This window comes from Gopherus flavomarginatus, chromosome 4, assembly GCF_025201925.1.
Source record: "Gopherus flavomarginatus isolate rGopFla2 chromosome 4, rGopFla2.mat.asm, whole genome shotgun sequence".
NCBI lineage: Eukaryota > Metazoa > Chordata > Testudines > Testudinidae > Gopherus > Gopherus flavomarginatus.
Window position 1 is genome coordinate 97,409,956 of NC_066620.1, and position 14,836 is coordinate 97,424,791.

Here is a 14,836-nt window from a genome sequence, read left to right on the forward strand (position 1 = left end):
GAAGTCCTGGTTGGGAGACCGCGCCAATCAATGGCCGACCTGAGGACTGGCCAGACCAACCAATGCCTGAGGCGACCAGAGCCCGGAAAAGCAGTCAAGCCTGCCCCTCACAAGTTACCCAGAGGAGCTGCCAAGCCTACCGCTCGCCAGTTACCCTGAGGAACCCAGGGTGCTTGACCCCTTGGAGGACACTGTCCGGATGCAGGTACCTCTAGAGGGGGAGTCTGGAAGTAGCCCACAGGCAGCCGACCCTAGTCTGGCTGCAGCACTGCCAGAGCCTATGTCAGTGTGTTGCGGCCAGGATCCCCACTGACAAAGCAGTGGGTCTTCTGCTGCTGCGAGGGCCCCGGGCTGGGACACATTGGAGTGGGTGGGCCTGCGTCCTCCCTGACACCCAATGCATAGGTGGCAGTCTCTCCCTCTCCCAGGCCCTTCGGAGCCAGGACCTGGGCTTGCTGCTTAACTGTTTGCTCAGCCCCTTCCTGAGGGCCTCAGCCACTGACTCTGTATTGCCCCGCCCTGACCCAGGGCCTGGGCTTGTTGCTTACCTGTCTGCTCAGCCCCTGCCTGAGGACCTGAGCCACGGACTCTCTGTTGCCCACCCTGATCCAGGGCCTGGGCTGGCTGAACTTAATCGTTTGCTCAGCCCCTGAGTGAGGGCCTGAGCCACAGACTTTGTACTTCCCCACCCTGACCCAGGACTGGGGCTTATTGTTTACTGGTTTGCTCCACCCCGTCCAAGGACCGGAGCGTGGGACTCGCTACTGCCTGCCAGCCCGGCATGAGTAAGCATTTGTTTTGCTTCTACCACTGCTGCAGCATGAGATCCTGCAGCCAGATTAGTTCCCCGACTTAACCGGACTGATGTAGTGAGGCAGTATGGTTCCCCACCACCCCGGGGAGGGATGAGCTCCGGCCAAACTCTTCTACATGGCAGGATATATTGTGATAAGAAAATACACATCTTGGAGATCCAGGGCTGAGAATCAGTCCCCCTGCTCCAGTAATGTTGGAGTAATCATCTTGAAGCACTGCAGTTTGAGGAACCTTTACGTTTTGAAGGTCCAGGATTGGTCTCCAGCTGACAGTTTTCTTTTGGACCAAAAAATAATGAGAGTAAAAACCTTTCCCTCTGTGTTGGGATGGGACCAGTTCTATGGCTGCCAGTTGCAGCAGATGATTTATTTCTTCTCGTGGGATGGGTTGGTGAGAAGTGTCATTGAATAGCAATGGGGAGGGAGGGTGGTGGAGAGGGATAGATACTGACTTGTCTGAGGTAATCAGCTGCTATGATGAGAAGAAAGGGGCTAAACGGTTGCCAAACCGGTGGGATGCTGGAAATGACTGATGTGACTGGAACAGGGGGAGGCTTTTTGGGACCGCAACCACACCTTCAAAATTGTTGCTTGGTTGATGGTGCATGGGAGGTATCCCCTCGAGGAACCCATGGTACTTGACCTCTTGGACTCCCAGGATTGTGGGAGAAGTTGGTATTTCCCAGGGCACTGGTCTCTTCGTCTCTTTGGCACTGATGTGTAAGTGCCAACAGAGAAGTGAGTTGCTCAGGAATCCTTAAGGGATTGTAGGGATTCATCTGTATGCTCAGTGAACAATTGGGGGTCCTCAAAGGATAGGTCTTAGTGGTTTGTATCTCCTTAGGAAGCTCGGCGAGGTGGAGCCATGACACCCATCTCATGGAGCTGTTGGACAGAAAGCAGTGCAGCGAGCGGGTGCTGGACAGCCCCAGCTCCAACTTGCTGCCCAGCCCCAGCTACTGGTTGCTGCTGCCGGCACCGAGCGTGCTGTGCCCCCCAGGCTGCCTGAGCCAGATGCCGTGAGCCAGGCACCACTGGCGAATAGAGCCCTGCGTGGTTGTATCGGCATCTAATCCACTATCTGCAAAAATGGCCTGCGGAGAGCCGCAGATTTGCAGGGCTCTAATGATAGCATCATCAGGCAAGAAGAAGAGAAGTAGAGTGGTGGTAGAATTTCATCCTTCTGTTCTTCCTTCTCATCTGCTAGAGGGAGATGCTCAGCCTCTGGTGGTCCAGAGACCGATGGAGAAGGGGAAGGTGTAGGCCTCTGGCTTTGCTTTGTGGGAGGTTTCCCAAACTGTGCTCTGTACATGGCCCCAAGATCCCAGCTGGGCTAATGTTGAAGGAGTGGCACATTGCATCCATAGCGGTCTGTACCAGGGTCCAAGTCCAGTTGTGGATTGTGAGTAGTGAGGATGAGTAGAGAAAGTCTTTTGAGCCTATCTCGAGAAAGAGTGTGGGATGGAGTATTCCTTCTCCTCCTCCATGTCACTGGGGAAGGGTGTTGCCGTCCTTGGAGGGGAAAAGGAAGAATGGTGTGAGTCTGGAGAAATGGATGGAAGTAGCGGGAGGTCATGTCTGAGTAGTGGTGACTCAGGCACATCAGTGACAAGTCAGTCCTTGGGGAATCTGTACTCTTGGGCTGGAGGGAGGGGCGTCATCGGCAGCAGCGCGTGTATTGGTGCTGAGGGAGAGATGCATTCTCCTGAGCAGTCAGCAGATGGAGTGGAAGACTTGCTTGGTGCCAAGGACTTGCTCAATGCTGAAATGGACATCAGCACTGATAGTGCTGCCAGTGCCATAATACCTGAAGTTGGCCTGGTTGGGACAGTTGGCACTATTCTTCAAAGTCTTGTGTCTCAGTCTGTAGGTCTGCCCAGTTAGGGTCTTTAGACCTTTGCTTAGCTGTGGTACCGGAGGTATTCAGACAGGCCCTGGAGATACGTTCCCTCTCCGAGGGTGTCAAGGCAACAGACCTCACTGGGGATGGCGTTCTGGCGGGCGATGTCTCAGAAGGTGATGAGGGAGCCAGTTTCTTCTCAACAGAATGGGAAACAGAAGGCATGAAAGTGTTTTTTTTCATAGAGAGAGAACGAAAAGGGACGAAGTAACTACTAAACTACACTAAAAGGTAGCAGGTAAGGCACTATCTAACAAGGCAAAAGTGGGCTCTGCTGTGGATTCCCCCCGGACCAAAGGCGGTTAAGAAGGAACTGGAGGGTGGTTGGACCGCACAGTACTATATATATGTCCTGCTCCTGGTGTGAGATGGGGGAGATGCGCATGTGTGGTCCGAAAGGCACTACTGATGAAGATCTCAGATCCTACACACAGGGGGTGCTGCCACATCTGCAGGGGAGCATCCACAGAAACATCACTCAAGGAAGAACCCAATTAATATTATTAGTGGTAGGTGCCTACTGCTCTGCTTCTCTCAGCCTCCAGAAAGCTGCAAAAGGAGTGAGCGATTGTCTCCATTACTTTATACTTGGCTGCTGGCAGCGTAGGGTTCCTACTGCTCTCCTTTCCCATGAATCACTACAGAGCTTGCCTCTGGTGCTTCTCAGTGCTTTCCCAAGAAGCAGAAGACCGAAAGGTCAATATTCCAGTCAATTTCACGTCTACTCAAGGCTTCTGAATTGCAGTCTTGTTAATTTCATTCTGTAGCTGTTGCTTGGAAAGATGTAAACAGCAGCAAAGGCACTGCAGCAGTCTGTAGATTCAGGAAGACAGCAGTTGCTCTAGTTCATATCTGAAAGTTCATCGTCTACCAAAAGAGTGAGAAAAACTTGGTTTTGGAGGCTGCTTAGGCCAGGAGGCAACCTGGAGCACCCAATCTTGTTTACATGTCATTCCTAAAAAAGCTACTTTGGAAAGATGGGACTTCCAGGACTGGCAAATCATTCCATAGAACAGGATGGCTGACTTTCAAAACCATGTCGACTTCCTGGTAAAAAATTAATTGGGTAGACAAAACACCGATTTATTTAGCTGGACATGATTGTTTGGAGGTACACCAAATATAAATGAACTGACTTCCCATATTTTAATGCTGGGTTCTTTCAACCAAATTTGGGACTTCCAGCAACGCCATTTGATTTGAGCCCTCATTGTAAAGCACATGATTCAGTGTATGACCTCAGCCTACCTCTACTATACTAGACAGGTGGGGACCAGTTTAGAATGTGTCTAGAAATAATGCAAATAACTTTTCTTCTGGGCAGTTTAAGGTATCTTTATAAATGTCTTAGTCTACATGAACCACCTTTTATCACACGCCAAATGGCACTGGAAAATGAGTAGTAAACATTTCTCTATCAGTTTAATTATTATTGGTGGGATGGAATCCTAGTGATTTCTTGTCCCTTCCAGCTGTAGGGTGGAAAATACTATCTTTACTAGTTTGCACTGATGTCACACACTATGCATTCATAACACAGCCTCTGGATTATTTTCCCTTCCTGGGCTTATGGTACTTTATAACTCCAAGGATCAAAGACAACAAAACCCCATATGTAGAATGAAAAAGGGACCCAGAACAATTCAAAGAAGTGTGAGACTTTTGATAGATGGATCCAAGATTTGGTCCAAGGGAAAAGGTCTGAGCTGTACTGCTGCAAAGTTGAGAGTGTTTGGATCAAAGGTTTTGACCGGCCCGTTATAAAGACACATACCGAGCACAATTTTGGATCTAGACCAGAAGATTCAAAGAATCTGGAGTTCAGGGGTGTTTGATCTGAAGTTTTAGTTTGAACTAATTTCTGATAAGTGGGTATTTTAACAACAAAAGGCCACAAAAATGCAAGATTTCCATAAAATGAATGAATTTCAAATACCTAAGCCACAGAAGTAATTATTTTTAAAATTACATAAAACAACATATTTTTACTCATCTTATTTTTTAAATCAAATTTACCTGGAATACTTGCAGGAGAAATTGGACCAGATCTTGATTGGTTGCTTCCAACAGGAGAGCCTACAGGGGAAGGTGATGGACCCCCTGGGATTCCAGAGAGATGTGGGGAGGCATGAGGGGAGAAAGGTGACTGTGCAGGGTTACTCTGCTCTCCCTGGCTGCTTGTAGAGCCTGATGCACTAACCGCTGAACTCAGTGTTGCTTCAGTTCCAGTGGGCAGGTCATCAATGGAGCCAGATAAATCCTGAGAGAAGAAGAAAAAAAATAGAGTATGAGCAAGAACTAACACCCAAGGAACAGCACTTGCAAACTAGAAGGGTGGTGAGGAACTCTCTGTGCTTGGGTGGAAACCATTATTATTTTTAAGACGTTATTTCATGTAGAAGATGATGACTGGCCCTGGCCCCTTGTCTCATTAAAGACCCAACTGTGATTTTTTCAATAGTAAGGAAGTTTGCTCTGGTCTGTTGGTTAAATTCCAATTCATATAACTACATTCTACCAATCTAAAATCCCCTTCTACTTTTAGCTGGATATGCCGTTCTTCACTTTTTTTTCTTAACTACTATATGATCTAAGTTCCCTGTAACCTGCGTGGCCATGCAACAGTCTATTTAGTGCCATGTAGGCGCTCAGGGAACCTGCCCGGGGACCTAGTGTGCCCCCGGCCCCAACTGTGCTGCAGCCCAGTCCTGCCATGGCTGGGGCGCACAGACCCAGGCACAGCCGGGGCAGGGCAGCTTGGCTCCAGGCTCCGCTGGTGCGCCCCCACCCAGACCCAGCCCAGACCTGCTGGGGCTGGGGCGCCTATCCTGCAGCCTCAGCCCCAGAGCTGCCATTGCGGGGAGAGGCATCTCTCCCCACCAGCCCAGGTGCTGCTGCAGGGAGAGAAAGCTGCGAGGAGCCTCTCTCCCTGTCATAGCCCTGGAGCACCCTCTTGCACCCCAAACCATCATCCTTGGCCCCACTCCAGAGCCCGCACACCCAGCCGGAGCCTTCATCCCTGCACCCAACCCTCTGCCCCAGCCCTGAGACCTGGCCCCACCCCAGAGTTTGCAACCCTTGCCGGACCCCTCACATCCCAACCTCCCTCCCACACTCCAAACCTCTCAGCCCCACCCCGTGAATTTTGTTACGTGCACCAATATGAAGATGATGTGTCACACATCACCTCTAAATTGGTGCACATAACAAAATTCATTCCACAAATGGGTAGGAAAAATTAGAGGGAATATTGTAGACGATGCTGCTGTGTTTCATTTCAGATATGGCTGCATAAAGTGTTCCCTATATCGTCAAACCTCGCTTATCTGAATGCTAGTTAACTAAAAATTTCAGTCACCTGAAGGCTGGTTACAACGCCAAAAAGTTTAGATTCCTAGATTCCAAGGCCAGAAGGGACCACTGTGATAATCTAGTCTGTTCTCCTATATAACACAGACCATAGACCTTCCCCAAATTTCTAGAGTGTATCACACAGAGAAATATCCAATCTTGATTTCAAAATGTCCAGCGATGCAGACTCTACCACAACCCTTGGTAATTTGTTCCAACGGTTAATTACCGTCACTGTTAGGAATTTATGCTTTATTTTATTTTACATCTGAATTTATCCAGCTTTAGCTTCCAGCCACTGGATCATGTTATAAAGTTCTCTACTTCACTGAAGAGCCCATTATTAAATACTTGTTCCTCAGGTAGGTACTTATAGACTGTGATAAAGTCACCTTTAATATTCTCTTTATTGAGCTAAATAGATTGAACTCCATGAATCTATCACTATAAGGCATGTTTTCCAATCCTTTAATCATTCCTGTGGCTCTCCTCTGAACCCTCTTCAGTTTATCAACGTTATTCTTGAATTGCGGACACCAGAACTGGACACAGTATTCTAGCAGAGGCTGCCCTAATGCCAAAATAACCGCTCTACTCCTACTCCAGATTTCCCTGTTTATGCATCCACAGAACACGTTAGCACTTTTGGCCACAGCTGGGAGCCCAGGTGCAGCTGACCATTCACCACAATCCCCAAATCTTTTTCAGAGTCACTGCTTCCCAGGATATAAAAGTTCCCCATCCTGTAAGTATGGCTTACAGTCTTTGTTTCTAGACCTACACACTTACATTTGACCATATTAAAACACATATTGTTTGCTTGTGCCCAGCTGACCAACCGATACAGATTGCTCTGTATCAGTGACCTGTCCTCTTCATTATTTACCATTCCCAAAATTTTTGTGTCATCTGCAAATTTTATCAGGGATGATTTTGTGCTTTCTTTCAGATCATGGATAAAAATGTTAAATAGCATATGACCAAGAGCCAGTCCCTGTAGGACTCCACTAGAAATGCATATGCTCGATGATTCCCCATTTACAATTACATTTTGAGACCTATCTGTTATCCAGCTTTTAATCCATTTAATGTGTTCCATGTTAATTTTATATCATTATAATTTTTTAATCAAATGTTGTGCGGCATCATGTCAACTGCCTTACAGAAGTCTAAGTATATTAAATCAACACTACTGCCTTTATCAACCAAACCTGCAATCTTATACAAAAAAATCAAGTTAGTTTGACAGGTTCCATATTCCATAAACCCATACGACTGGCATCAATTAGATTACCCTCCTTTAATTCTTTATTGAGTTCCAGATCAGCAACTCCATTATCTTTCCTGGGATCAATGTCAGACTGACAAACTTATAATAACCTGGTTATCCTGTTTACACTTTTAAAATATTGGCACAACATCAGCTTTCTTCCAGTCTTCTGAAACTTCCAGTGTTCCAAGATACAGCAAGCTCCTCACCCTGCTCTTTTAGAACTCTTGGATGCATCTATGTGGACCTGCTGATTTAAAAATGTCTAACTATAGTAGGTGCTGTTTAACATTCTCCTGAGATATTAGTGGAATGCAAAGAGTTATCACATGATATGACTACATAATATTCCCCTCTCCAATATTTATTGACCACTTCTGCCTTTTCTGCATTATTACTGATAATTCTACCACTTCCATTTAGTAATTGACCAACATCACTGTTATGATTCTTTTTGTTTCTAATATTCTTAACAAACTCCTTCTTACTGTCCTTAACTCTGCTGGCCCTAGATTCATCCTTGTGTCCTTTTCCTTCCCTTATAAATTGTCTACAGTTTCTAGCTTCTGATTTATATTCATTACTATTAACTTCCCCTTTCTTCTATATATACTACTTTTTATAGCTGTCTTTACTTCCCCCTTTTAACCAGGTCAAGTTTTTTAACCAATATAGCCTTCTTATTCAATTGTGGTTTTTTTGGGCATCTAGTAAAGTGTTTGCAAACAATTCCCAATGATCTTTAACATTTTTCTGATTAAATTCTTCTCCAAGCTAATGTAGCTCATAAATGTATTCAGCTCTGTGAAATTGGTCCTTTCACCACACTAGGTATATATATTACTGGCCTGGACTTTACTCGGTTTGCACATTATAAAATCGATCAAGTCATGATCACTTGTACTTAAGATACCAATTTGACTTTTGACTGTAGCTCAAGCCGTATGGAATTAGTTGGTTCTTCAGGATTGGACTTTAGTAAATGTCAAACAACTAGAAATGTAGCAACAAGGTAGAGGTGTATCCCACAATTTTTCAACAGAAGTGGGAGCTCCCAAAAGTTCAGTAACCTTCTGTTGGAGGAAGCTCTTGCGTAAGCATTCATACTTAACAGATACTGAGAAAACCCACATTTTGCAAAATGTTGTGGATTTTTTAAACAATGACAAATACTTTAAGATTGTAAGGTATATGGAAGGAAGCAATCTGATACTTCTATTAGCTAAGTAAGGTGCAAATAAAAAAGAGATTGCTATTTCATACATAAAATAGGTCATCTCCTGCGTCATCTTCTGACCTCAAAGTCTTCAACAGATTAAATAACTGGTATGACAGACCATTTATCCATTTGGTTCTAATCTTGCTCACATGGTTCTAATCTTACTCACATAAGTAGTTCCACTGAAGCTAACATGATTGGTCACATGAGTAAGGTGTGGAAAATCTTGCTCTGTCTGGGGGAGAGTTGATGAAGGGACAAATTATTCATGTACAAACATCAGTCAAATTTTTGATAAGCAAAGGAAGAACATCTCAATAATATTTTTGTTTAATTTTCAATACTTTGGGCCAGATTGCAAAGGAGTATCCTTAAATGTAACACATTTGCCATCGCCTACTGGCCCCCTTACAAAAGACTTACCCTCTAAAAAAACTAGAAATTTTTAAAAACTTTAATTCACTTCCAGGTTGCATGAGTTTAAGTGCAAAATAATCTTCTTAAAAACTCAACCAGTACAGAAAACACCCAACATGCTGGACTTGACCCTTCCTTGCGCATAATGAGGACTACTCTCTGTGCCTGACCCTCCATTTTTGCTCCAGATTTGCTCCCAACATGACACTTCATGAACCTTCTTTCAAATCCAAATAAGACGTCCGTTTCTGTGGGCATAACTTTGCACCTGTGATATTAATGCTTTTTCCTCTGAGCACAAAACCGTAGGTGTAGTTCATTGCGCATGTAAAAATGGGAATCTATATTCATAATCTGACCCTGTATGTCAACACTGCACTGATTTTACAGTAAAGTTGCAACTCCCTGAAAATAGTGTCATAATACTGTAATTGGCAATAAACTGTTTTTGTTTTGTCTGTTCTAAAAACTATTAATGTCTATAGAAAGTGTAAGCAAGTAATGAAGATATTTCATACAGTATAGAATAATTATAGAGATTCTTAAACAGGAGTATATTTGACAAATAGGTAAGTAATTACTGCTTTTCCATGCATAAAATAGCGCACCCTTAAACAGAAGCAAATGATTACTGCCATAATGTGTAACAAATATAGCAGAAACTGCTGATAAAACAAATGCTGCTGAAAAATACATAATAAAAACTGAAAACAGAATCTAGCAGAATAGAAGCAGTTCACAATGAATACAGATCCTGTGTACCTAAGGGGTACAAGATATATACACACACAACTCTGTGTTTAGAGAGGCCATTTCACCCAGACTACAGCTCAGACTCAATAATATTTTTTGGACTGAAGATCACTTGTTTCATGAAGCCAGAATTGGAAAAAAAAAAAAAAAAAGTATTAAGCGGGTAATACTGTGCATGATAAAATGATTTGTACTTCAGGGATCAACGCAAAACTTGAGAGTTCACCATAATATCACCATTTATCTTTGGCTTGCTCAGTGTGTATGTGTAGGGGGAAGAAGGCGGAGGACATGAGTGAAGTTCATTTTTTCCATCAGGTTGCATTACGACTTATTGTGTTAATCCCCCACAGGGGAGGAGTGAGTGACAAGTCCCAGGCATTTCCTCAAGTGCATGCCTTCAAGGGATTTCCTCACAAACCTGATGCAGCTCATTCATAAAAGCAAAAGGGCAGAGGGAAGGCTCACGTGATGCTACTTTGCTTAAAGACCTAAACTATGTCCAGAGAGAGAGAGAGAGAGAGAGCACGAGTGTGCAAACAACAGACAGGCTTCAACGGCACTGCACACTACTTCAGCCTGACCTGACTGACCCCACTCCCGTACATCATGATTCACACACACTGAACAAACAGCAGGATTTCCTTACAGCACTGGATATTGTACATGCACACCTCGCAATTCATTTAGCCACACTGTCAGGGACGTTATCATAGCAACAATGTGTGTCTTGCCAAGCAAGAAAACAGATAAACATGGAAGCTTTCTTACAAGAGTGAATAGACTTATATTATCCACAAGGCTGTCCAGGTTACAGTAGGCAAAGTCAGCCATCCATACTTCGCTAACTTGCCATGGAGTTGTATGTGATTTTTTACTTTTAATTCAATAATTCAGCAATTATATGTACCTTATGACCTCCTCCTCCCATCACCCATTACATGCAATGCAAGAATAAGTGCAGCCTTGTTATTAAAAAATAAGGTACATGAGGAAATTACATAGAGAAGAAATGCATGCAGTATACAGATAGTAAGAGCAGAGGTCTTCTTATTGTTCTCATGTCAGCAGCATTTTAATGTTTGCTGTTCCTCCAAGTAACAGAGCGGCAATAAAGTAATATGTAATTTCCATTTTACAGGCATATACATTATGTGTGCACATACATTTTTATATGTAAATTACATAAATACACTTACACATACACGCATACACACATTCACTTAACTTAACCGTATGCAAAGCTATTTAAAAACCTGCTAATAAGAGAAGTACCACAGTGGTTTAAGCATGCAGCCTAGTTAACAAAGAAGCTCTCTAACTAATACTTCTCTAGAGGACAATTTAGTCAGCAGGGCACCAACTCTATTCTTTTATAAGTACTATCAGATCTATGATGCCTGTAAAGAACAGAGAGACCTTACTGCATCTCATTCAAACCAAGGCACCTTCAAGCTACAGTGGCTCCATTTATCTTGTTGGAAAGCTGGCAGGTTAGGTAATTGCAGGGATTCTTTTAAGGGGCTGAGGTCCCCATACCCCAAGGCACGCCTTAAATTCTACCTCTTTTTCAGAGACTTCATCTGTAAGGCTCTGATTTCCTGGAATAAAGCACAGCAAAGCTACTCTTGCCAAAAATCTTTTGCTACACAGGTTTGATTCCTGTAGCATAATCTTATTAGTGTTATCTACAGTTTACTTTAGTTTTAGAATGTGGTGCCAGGTCTAAAGAAAAATAAAGGATGAAATGCAATTTCCTATATCTTCTGCTACCAAATCATACCAAAATGCTACATTATCTATGTGTGTATCTATATTATTCAGGACATCCCAACCAGTTCTCAAAGCTAGTTTATAGATAAAACTTGATTACAAACCTAGCTGTCACTGTGCAGAATTTATACCTCTAAGGTAAGTGTGTTATCTATGACTATCTTCCCTTTTCCCTTCACTTTCCACCTATGTACCATCTTTATTCTTGTCCCTGTGACAAGTACAAGAGCTAAAATGAACAGGATCACATTGTGTTTAGGATTATGATATGTTTTCCCGGTGGTACAATCTTATCAGACTTTGACAGGGAAGCCATTCTTGAATCCGATCCACAATTGTAACATAGCCAGCAGGGAAAGGTGTAGGAAGTAAACTACTCATATGGAGCCAGGAAACCTAAGGTTACTCACCAGTGAAGCACAGGGAAAACAACACAGTACATAAATACATATATATTATATAATGATCCTTCTTGCTCAAGGAATATTCCTAGAACCAAAAAATATAAAAACCCAACATCAAAAATGAGACTGCAATAACTTGATAATAATCTTGGAAGCAAGCAACATTCTAAACACAATTAGTTTGACAGCATTAGGACATTCTCAGCTCAACGTTAAAAACACATCACTTAAGGTATGACTCTGCTGCAATTAAACACCTAAAGCTACTCCATGTCAACTGACTCAGGCTCAGGCTGCAAAACTGCAGTGTAGATTTTTGGGCTCAGGCTGGACTGAGACTGAAGCCACAGTTAATAAATTCAGGCCTTCTTGCAGTCTTTTAGCAGTATTAAAGATGGCATTGCTAAAAAAGATAGAATGTTACATAATATACCCCCCTCAACAATTTTAAAAGTAAAACTATATTTTATATAACAAATACAAGTAGATGCACACACCTCACTATTGTTTTGGAACTAGAGGGGATTACGAACAATATGCTCTGTAATTGAGATTAACTTTGAGCCAAAGATTTGGGTGACAAACACACAAAGAAAAACGCTACAATAGCTCTGTTTAAATTTCAAGATATTTGTAAGACCTCTTTTCATCACAAAGCAGCCTATAATACTGTGTTTCAAGAAGTCTTCCAAAGGCCCCGCTGGTCACATTGTCTAGACAGCAAGTGAGCTAACAGCCTCAGATTTCCTGTGCAACTGGAAAAATACACAGGCACAGGAATGATGGAGAACATGAGGAAAAACCTTTCATGTACTAATGCTGGCTCCTCAAGCAGGTGTCTTCCTTCCAAAATATATATGTTGTAATCCTTATCCAGTCATGTCAAAAACACCACAACTGCATCCCTTAAAATCTTATCTGACAAGACAACACAATACCTCCCACACGTACCTCCCCACTCATCATAACCGGAGAAACAAAATCAGCCAACCTTTTTTAAAAGTGAGGTTGTTATTATCTCTTTGTACAAGTGGCTTTCAACATTATCAGTGTGGCTCCTTGCCTAAGTAACACACTCATGGCCAAAAGACAAGGAACCTTCTACAAATGTTGTTAATTCAAGGTTCATTTGAGGCAAATCAGCCACGATGACTTCCATTACAAATACTTTCTTTGGGAAAGTCCTTGGTCTCTGGTAGTAAGCCTGATTCACCAACTTTCTGTCTCAGAAAATTCTACCATGACAGGGAATCTGTTCTATATAATAAATTCATGTGCAAGACAAACCTGAGCTTTGCTAAATTAATGTTTGGTTAAAGACACTCTTCACATACAGTTAATCATGGTATTCCAGACATTTTCATTTCATTCCACTTATTACACATTCATTCTCATTTTAACTGTCAAAACTGTACCTGTACACACTAAGGGTATGGCTACACTTGCAGCCATACAGCGCTGCCGTGGGAGTGCTCCTGCGGCAGTGCTCTGAAGTGCGAGTGTGGTCGCAGCGCCCGGGAGAGCTCTCCCAGCGCTGCAGGTACTCCACCTCCCCGTGAGGATTAGCTTGTAGCGCTGGGAGCCGCGCTGCCAGCGCTGGGGCACTGTTTACACTGGCGCTTTGCAGCACTGTAACTTGCTGTGCTCAGGGGGGTGTTTTTTCACACCCGAGTGAAAAAGTTGCAGCGCTGTAAAGCGCCAGTGTAGCCAAGACCTAAGCCATTCATGAAAGCTTCTAAACCAAAGTAGCTCACTTTGTGCAACATTTTAGCTTCTTGCACTAATTTTAGTGACAGTAAATAAAAGTGGTGTGAAATGTGGGCCATTTGCTAGGGAAACCCATTTCCTTCAGTCTATAAATCTCAGGGGTTTCCTAAAACAGTGGCTCTCAACCTTTCCAGAGTACAGTACTGTAACCCTTTCAGGAGTCTGATTTGTCTCGTGTTCCTCAAGTTTCACCGCACTTAAAAACTACCTACTTATAAAATCAGACATAAAAATATAAAAGTGACACAGCACACTATTACTGAAAAATTGCTTACTTCTCATTTTTACTATATATTTATACAATAAATCAATTAGAATATAAATATTGTACTTACATTTAAGCATATAGTATATTAGAGCAATATAAACAAGAAATTGTCTCTATGAAATTTTAGTTTGTACTGACTTCTCTAGTGCTTTTTACTTAGCCTGTTGTAAAACTAGGTAAATATCTAGATGAGTTGATGTACCCCCTTGAAGACCTCTGCATACCCCTAGGTGTACATGCACCCCCGGTTGCGAATCACTATTCTAAACTACCCCAAACAATGAACTGTGCTCTCAGACATCCTGCTTTGTTGTTGTAGGGTCAAATACTATTTTTGAAAAGTTATGACGAACAGATTCCAAAAAATGCAGAATCATTCTCTCCGCCCCACCTCCAGTCCAGTATTAACTTTAGCAATCAGGAACATGTGTGAGCAAATTCTTTAAAAAAAATAATCAATGCTATGACTTGTTTTTGTTTAGAATTGATAATCCCCAGGCTTTGTGATGTCAGCAGTGGCTATAACCTATGCAAAGTCTAAATACCTGCACATGATTCAGCTTCCATTTGAACAGACGGATTTTCCTTACTCAGGGTAAAATCATGGTACCATTGAAGTCCATGTGAGGTTTGCCAGTGACGTCAATGGAGCCAGGATTTTATCCAAGGTTCCCACCTGATGGGAACATTTCCAGACAGTAAACATAAGGGGATTCTAAACTGATAAAATGCAAGGTTCAGAACAAAACCAGTGTACATATTAGTTTCCAAATATGGGTCCCGAACCTGCAATCTGATACACAAAGGTAGACTGCCTGTGTGGAGCCCTAATGACACCAACAGTATTCTGCACAGCCCTATGGGAAGCCCACACAGATTGGGGCCACATTTTGGTTATT

General features: G+C 43.0%; 1 protein-coding gene across 14 annotated transcripts in view; it reads right to left on the reverse strand.

The window, feature by feature from the left end:
• Positions 1-14,836, reverse strand: part of ARID1B (AT-rich interaction domain 1B) — a 437,302-nt gene that overhangs the window by 131,609 nt on the left and 290,857 nt on the right. For all 14 annotated transcript variants that reach the window (XM_050949391.1, XM_050949388.1, XM_050949394.1 and 11 more), the window contains one exon: positions 4,732-4,975. In XM_050949391.1, the coding sequence (XP_050805348.1) occupies positions 4,732-4,975 (244 nt within the window). The remainder of the gene's footprint in view (positions 1-4,731; positions 4,976-14,836) is intronic.